Source organism: Rhinopithecus roxellana, chromosome 18 (genome assembly GCF_007565055.1).
Source record: "Rhinopithecus roxellana isolate Shanxi Qingling chromosome 18, ASM756505v1, whole genome shotgun sequence".
Taxonomy (NCBI): Eukaryota; Metazoa; Chordata; class Mammalia; order Primates; family Cercopithecidae; genus Rhinopithecus; species Rhinopithecus roxellana.
Window position 1 is genome coordinate 90,938,262 of NC_044566.1, and position 8,305 is coordinate 90,946,566.

General features: G+C 41.4%; 1 protein-coding gene across 1 annotated transcript; it reads left to right on the forward strand.

Annotated features, from left to right (window-relative positions):
* Positions 1-426: 426 nt before the first annotated feature.
* On the forward strand, positions 427-6,103 carry PCDH20 (protocadherin 20). The gene is made up of 2 exons (XM_010389099.2): positions 427-921; positions 1,966-6,103. The coding sequence occupies exons 1-2, from the start codon at positions 790-792 to the stop codon at positions 4,690-4,692; spliced, it is 2,859 nt and encodes a 952-aa protein (XP_010387401.1). The 5' UTR covers positions 427-789; the 3' UTR covers positions 4,693-6,103.
* Positions 6,104-8,305: the final 2,202 nt, after the last annotated feature.

Below are 8,305 nucleotides of genomic sequence, written 5' to 3' on the forward strand. Positions count from 1 at the left end.
TACTTGCAGGCAGAACTACTTGTGTTACAGCACAATTGTTTCTACTTTCCTCTTGGCTCTTCCCCGCATCCAGAAGCCACTACTGCCTCTAAAAGAAGACCACAAGGCAGACACCCAGAGACATCTGAGCCTCCAACTAGTAAACTAGCAGAAGCTTTACCACTGCCCACAGCAAAGATTCAAAATTGGGGTATGTCGAAACCTTCACTGAATTCATATTACTTTTCCGATTCACCCTATGTTACACAGAAGTTGAGATTCCTTCCCTCCGCTGAGAAAAGTGCATTTTCTTTCTCTGTGCCAACACTGCTGGATCCGAGGCTCCAGGAGGAACTGGTGGCAAAGCGGGCGTTTTGGGACAGCGCCTGTGATTGCTCTGTGACTTCCTCTCTCTGTTACATCCATATACAAATGCAAGCTTATTTATTTATTTTAATTCTCCTTCTCCTGCTAGCAACCTGTGGACTTGGCATCTGACTGGTGCGGCAAGGAAGGAGGCCAGTGGGCAAGCGTTACTGTACCCAACCCGGAGGTGCCTCTTCGCAGTCTTCAGGAGCAGCTCCCCCATTCCAGCTCCTCTGGCAGGGTCTGGAGTTACCTGCGTCCGCGGCAGGAGACCATGAATGTGCCCTTCTGCCCCCTTGCCTTTCTGCCCTCTTTGAGTTCCCGTCTTTAATTGAAGAGCCAGTGACTATTGGCTGAAGTTCCCCCAGCGATTTGCATGAACCGAGAGGGAGTGTCTTCTGCCGCCCTCCCTTCAAGAGCGCTCTGACTGCAGCCTCCCAGGGAATGCGCGGCCAAGGGAATGCGCGCAGCTCGCGGGCCTTGGGAGTGAGCTGGTACCCGGCGACCTGGCACCCGCGCCTGGATATGGGGCGTCTACATCGTCCCAGGAGCAGCACCAGCCACAGGAACTTGCCGGTAAGGGTTAGGATCAAGGAGCCCCGCGACCCAGACAAGTTGCAGTATTGTGAAGCAATTTCCACTCGGATGGTTTTTCAAACCTTTTACCTTCATGTAAACTTCACAGGAAGGATGGCACGGGGAGGGAAGGGAGTTTGGGATAATGTGTCTTCCTTTTAACAAGGAATAGGGAAGTCCTTGGGTCATGAGAGGAAGTTTCTGAAGCAAGAAATGTATTCAGATAAGGTGGAGGGGATCGGGGGTGCGCTCAATCTGCTTGAGATACAGGGGTTCAGGATCGTTTCCTGCTGCTGGCGTCTGGCTATGAATGCCTACTGCAATTGACAGATTGTTTTTGCATAACCGTTTTCCGCGTTTACTTTGCTTCCCCCTAAGGGAGGGGCGATTAGTGACGGCTCGGTAAGAGGTGGAAATCCAGATCCTTTCGGTTTGATTTCAGATGTGTACTAAAATACAAATCACTCTTTCCAATCTAAGACCTAAAGTGTTGGAGGTGGAGGAGGGAGTGTTAGTCGTTTCTCCGTATTATTATTATTGCGATTGTGGTTGTTTTTGCGGTTCTCCTAGTGTAACACACTGCGTGTTCCAGCACTCTAATGGCAGACTCTTCAAGGAGAAATAAATTGCCCACCTTTCAGTGCTCTCTACTACCAGCCCCCTCCCTCCTCATCACCTACCCTGGGTTTCCCTGTCGCGTTGCGCAGTCTCTGGGTCGGAATCCTCTCCACTCTGGCGTGTTTCCAGGGATGTTTTATGGTTTGGGATTCTGAAGTTAGCTGGATGAGGGTGGTGATGGGGAAACTAGGGGGGAAGGCGGGGGCGGAGGGGACAGAAAGTGAACAGGAAAATTAAGTTTTGGAGACGACATTGCCCCACAGATCTCCCTTTGCAGCGGGGTTCTTCTCCGCCCCCGTTCTAACTAGAGGTTTTGCTTCTGGGAACGGGGATGGGGACAGCAAGGATCACAGGTGCACTAGTTTCTCTCTCGGACCCCTATTTCCCCGTGTGTGTAATGAGCTTTCTTCCCTCCCCCCACGCCAGCATCTGTTTCTGTTTTTCCTCTTCGTGGAACCCTTCAGCTGCCTCGCGAGTCATAGCCGGGCCACCGAGCTTCTGTACAGCCTGAACGAGGGACTGCCTGCGGGGGTGCTCATCGGCAGCCTGGCCGAGGACCTGCGGCTGCTGCCCCGGTCTGCAGGGAGGCTGGACCCGCATTCGCAGCTGCCAGAGCGCACCGGTGCTGAGTGGAACCCCCCTCTCTCTTTCAGCCTGGCCTCCCGGGGACTGAGTGGCCAGTACGTGACCTTAGACAACCGCTCTGGGGAGCTGCACACTTCAGCTCAGGAGATCGACAGGGAGGCCCTGTGTCTTGAAGGGGGCGGAGGGACCGCGTGGGGCGGCAGCGTTTCCATCTCCTCCTCTCCTTCTTCTGACTCTTGTCTTTTACTGCTGGATGTGCTTGTCCTGCCTCAGGAATACTTCAGGTTTGTGAAGGTGAAGATCGCCATCAGAGACATCAATGACAACGCCCCGCAGTTCCCTGTTTCCCAAATCTCGGTGTGGGTCCCGGAAAATGCACCTGTAAACACCCGATTGGCCATAGAGCATCCTGCTGTGGACCCAGATGTAGGCATTAATGGGGTACAGACCTATCGCTTACTGGACTACCATGGTATGTTCACCCTGGACGTGGAGGAAAATGAGAACGGGGAGCGCACCCCCTACCTAATTGTCATGGGTGCTTTGGACAGGGAAACCCAGGACCAGTATGTGAGCATCATCATAGCTGAGGATGGTGGGTCTCCACCACTTTTGGGCAGTGCCACCCTCACCATTGGCATAAGTGACATTAATGACAATTGCCCTCTCTTCACAGACTCACAAATCAATGTCACTGTGTATGGGAATGCTACAGTGGGCACCCCCATTGCAGCTGTCCAGGCTGTGGATAAAGACTTGGGGACCAATGCTCAAATTACTTATTCTTACAGTCAGAAAGTTCCACAAGCATCTAAGGATTTATTTCACCTGGATGAAAACACTGGCGTCATTAAACTTTTCAATGAGATTGGGGGAAGTGTTCTGCAGTCTCACAAGCTCACCATCCTTGCTAATGGACCAGGCTGCATCCCTGCTGTAATCACTGCTCTTGTGTCCATTATCAAAGTTATTTTCAGACCCCCTGAGATTGTCCCTCGTTACATAGCAAACGAGATAGATGGTGTTGTTTATCTGAAAGAACTGGAACCCGTTAACACTCCCATTGCGTTTTTCACCATAAGAGATCCAGAAGGTAAATACAAGGTTAACTGCTACCTGGATGGTGAAGGTCCATTTAGGTTATCACCTTACAAACCATACAATAATGAATATTTACTAGAGACCACAAAACCTATGGACTATGAGCTACAGCAGTTCTATGAAGTAGCTGTGGTGGCCTGGAACTCTGAAGGATTTCATGTCAAAAGAGTAATTAAAGTGCAACTTTTAGATGACAATGATAATGCTCCAATTTTCCTTCAACCCTTAATAGAACTAACTATTGAAGAAAACAACTCACCCAATGCCTTTTTGACTAAGCTGTATGCTACAGATGCTGACAGTGGGGAGAGAGGCCAAGTTTCGTATTTTCTGGGACCTGATGCTCCATCATATTTTTCCTTAGACAGTGTCACAGGAATTCTGACAGTTTCTACTCAGCTTGACCGAGAAGAGAAAGAAAAGTACAGATACACCGTCAGAGCTGTTGACTGTGGGAAGCCACCCAGAGAATCAGTAGCCACTGTGGCCCTCACAGTGTTGGATAAAAATGACAACAGTCCTCGGTTTATCAACAAGGACTTCAGCTTTTTTGTGCCTGAAAACTTTCCAGGCTATGGTGAGATTGGAGTAATTAGTGTAACAGATGCTGATGCTGGGCGAAATGGATGGGTTGCCCTCTCTGTGGTGAACCAGAGTGATATTTTTGTCATAGACACAGGAAAGGGTATGCTGAGGGCTAAAGTCTCTTTGGACAGAGAGCAGCAAAGCTCCTATACTTTGTGGGTTGAAGCTGTTGATGGGGGTGAGCCCGCCCTCTCCTCTACAGCAAAAATCACAATTCTCCTTCTAGATATCAATGACAACCCTCCTCTTGTTTTATTTCCTCAGTCTAATATGTCTTATCTGTTAGTACTGCCTTCTACTCTCCCAGGCTCCCCAGTTACAGAAGTCTATGCTGTCGACAAAGACACAGGCATGAATGCTGTCATAGCTTACAGCATCATAGGGAGAAGAGGTCCTAGGCCTGAGTCCTTCAGGATTGACCCGAAAACTGGCAACATTACTTTGGAAGAGGCATTGCTGCAGACAGATTATGGGCTCCATCGCTTACTGGTGAAAGTGAGTGATCACGGTTATCCCGAGCCTCTCCACTCCACGGTCATGGTGAACCTGTTTGTTAATGACACTGTCAGTAATGAGAGTTACATTGAGAGTCTTTTAAGAAAAGAACCAGAGATTAATATAGAGGAGAAAGAACCACAAATCTCAATAGAACCGACTCATAGGAAGGTAGAATCTGTGTCCTGTATGCCCACTTTAGTAGCTCTGTCTGTAATAAGCTTGGGTTCCATCACACTGGTCACAGGGATGGGCATATACATCTGTTTAAGGAAAGGGAAAAAGCATCCCAGGGAAGACGAAAATTTGGAAGTGCAGATTCCACTGAAAGGAAAAATTGACTTGCACATGCGAGAGAGAAAGCCAATGGATATTTCTAATATTTGATATTTCATGGTGGAATAACACGGAGAAATGTTTTAACTGACTTTGGATCTTCATCACCTAAAAAAGGAGTGTGTTGATGGCAGTTCCAATGAAGGACAACTAATTTATAACTTGTTCTATGTTGTAAATAGCTGTTTACAGGTTTTTAAATTTAAATTCAGAGGTTATAAAATGTGTACAGCATTTTTAAGTGAAAATTAGTACTAACAGCTATAGGACTGTTATTAAAAAAAAAAAAAAAAAAAAAAAAAGCTTTGACATGGTTTGCGGCTTTCATACACCAAGCAGATGATTGATAAAACCTGGGAGTAAGGTAAGAAAATGGAACAAATTTTTATCTAAAAATTTCTGTCACCACAAGAGGGCATCAGTTGTTCCTTTGCAGGGAACTGAGGTATTGTACTTGACAGTTGTACATGAAATTAATGAAAGAGTATATTTTAAATATATTGTTTTTAACATTAAACAAATATGAAATTAAAGTAAATTAAATGTCACCCTATTTAAATATATAAGAAAAAAAAGAAATGCACTTGTAAGCAGAATGTTTATTACCTCAAAAGTGCATATATAGTTTGAGCATTAAAAGGCATTAAAAAGAAGTGCAATTCCGTTTTAGCAAGGATAAAAACATTGCCTTGTGTTATAAATTCGATCTGCTAAAGAGTATTCCACTTTCTGTGTACTCGAATTGCTTTCTGTTTGCTTTACCACTGCACTTGCTATTATTACAGGGGAAATATATATATATATATGTACACACACACACACACACATACATTCTTTGTTACAGAGAATGTAACTAGATCTTATGCCCAAGAAAAACAGCCAGAAGCAAAGAAATGCTTCAATTCTTAGTTGCTTCATAGGCATTCATGACATTTTAGTGCTTTCACAACTTGTTGGTTGTACTTTATGCTTGGGTTATATATTAGACTTTTAGAGGCTTAAAATCTTCCATCACATAAGAAAATAGAAATCATATTAAAAATGAATTCTTCTAGAGGCTTGTGTGCACTACTGGTTGTTTTAGTTGGGCCTTTTATATGAAAGTTATACTGTACTTATCTTTTTGTTGTTGTTTAGGTTTGTTGGCTACCATTTCTGCCTTCCTTTCTTTGGTTTTGGATTAAGTCCAACAGTTTATTTGTAAGCCCTGCAGCAGATTTCTTTGATAATTTAGCTTTTACTGAATCTCTTGCAATGAAGAAAGCTATTTCATCAGTGATTTATCACTTTCAATTTATTGTGTGAACTGGAAATATTATTTTATATGAGAGTTATAGCAAAATAATCTGTATAAACAAGGAATGTGTTAGCTTAAACTGGATCATTTTACTTTTTGGCATCATGCATCTGTACTGTATCAAAAGTGTTTATATGTCTGCAAATTAAAGGTATATTTTCATAATTTCTTTATCATATTTAGCATTTTATATTTGAACATGGGCTTGTTATTTCACTGAAGTGCCTGTCATTTGTTTGTTTTTAGGGTTAAATGTGAGTAAATTGTAGTATTCTGCTATACTAAAGTTTATATTAAACTAATTCGTTACTCAATTAAACATTGGGTAAATTATTAAATGCGTGTGTAGTTATAGACATATATGTAGTAGAAAGAAAGTATGCCTAAATGTTTGGTGTAAGTTCATATGAAAATTTGCACTCGTGTATGTGCACATTCATATTAATTGATTATAGATTTAATATCATTACACATTTGCATTTTACCACATATTTATAAGAAATCCTCTGTTAGCAGTGTTGCAATAGCTTGCGATAATTTTTAAAACAAAAATACTCTGCAAAAAAAGAAATTGAATGCAAACAGTCAAGTTCTTTTAGATTTGCATTAATTAACTCATTTATCTTATTTTTCTTCAATTTGGGAATTTCGGTAAATAAAATAATAAGTATATGAGGCAGCAACATTTGTTACAAAAACTAAATATATTTTTATTGGAAATTCCTTTTGTACGAGAGGCATCTGAGCTAAGAGACTAAGATCATTTAACCCCCAAAACTTTTCATTTATAACTGATATGGAGCAATGGAGGAAACATCTCTTAAGAGTCATATTTTATTTCTTATTTCTTTTTTGTAAAGAAAGGAACTTCACGAGATAAAAGTAACACTATTTATTTTTTAAGAATCCTCCATAAGTGCAATAATTTTATCATCAGTACAAATAGCACAATTTTCAATTCATTTCCAAATTTGAAGAAGGTTCATGTGTTTTGGGAAATGGACTTTATCTCCAGCATGAGAAATGCCTGTAACATTAATAAAAAGACGTATTTCTGAATAACTTCTTGTGGCAGGATTTCATTTACAAAAACATCTCATTCACATTAAAAACATTAATAACAAGGAAAGCTAAAGTAAATTAAACTCAAAGATAAAAGCTCCTTTTTACTGACACCTTGTGCTAGAATAGTTGCCAAAATGTATGCTAATCATGTCAATGTTGTTAGTTGAGCTGGCACAAAAATAAATGTTCCATTCATTAAAACCCCTAATATCCATTTAACAGTTTGTGAACCAGTGAGTTCTCTTTTCCCAATGAAGAAGAGATTGCTGTGATCTTTGCACTGCCAAATTCACTCTTACACCACAGAGAAAATTGTTCATTAATTTGAATTGGGAAATTTAAAACCAACATAGCAATTTCAGCTACAGGAGAAAAAACAATTTACGTTATTTGACTACTTAGGGTAGATTTCCTGACCCTATTAAAAAAAAAAAAAAAAAAAAAAAAAAAGAAGAAGCTTTCCTGGCAGTTAGGATTTCATCAGTGGTGGTTGGAAGAGGAAAAAAATAAATTATTTTAAAAAGTTTTGTAGTATTGAAGCATTCAAAAAAATGTAAATTTGTAGTGTTTTGGATTTTCTACATGTATTTTAGGAAAACACCAGGCATGTCTTTATTGTGAAATAACATCACCACAAGCCATGTTTAGGAGTGGTATATGAAGTTGATTTGATTGCAGTAACATCTCTCACAAGGATTCTAATTTGTGCTCCCAGAAAATGTCTAAATTGACAACTATAAAAGGGGGAATTAAGCAAGCCTCTCTCCTCTGGAGGTTCAGGGTGCAATCTCTCCTCCTGAGGTGAGGACTCTGTGAAGTCCTGATCCCTGGCAGACAATGGAGAATGTAATGAAAGGGCAGCATCAACCACCTGGTGTTCTTCAACTCGCTGGGCAGCCTCAGTTCATGGAGGCCAGGGACAGAAATGCCTGAGCATTTTCATCCCTCTATGGTAAATTTGCTCACTGAGAAAAAGCAGTCAAAATTGCCACAAAATGCCATATCGCTGATCTAGGCATTCTGTGCCTAGCACTGTACCTTTATGTGCAAGTAGTCAATAAATATTTATTGAAAAGAATTGATGGGCCTGCAAGAAGACTCAAAGCAGGAAAAAAAAAAAAAAAAACAATTAAAACAGTTTGGATTCCTGAGCTAAAAAGTCCCAGCATAGTATTTTTTTAAGTTATTTCTATTTCTAATAATAAATCCTGTATATTTTCAGATAATATATACATAAATACACAACCTATAATCGTTTTTAAATGTCACTTTTTGTATATAATTGTCCTTATATACTAGCAT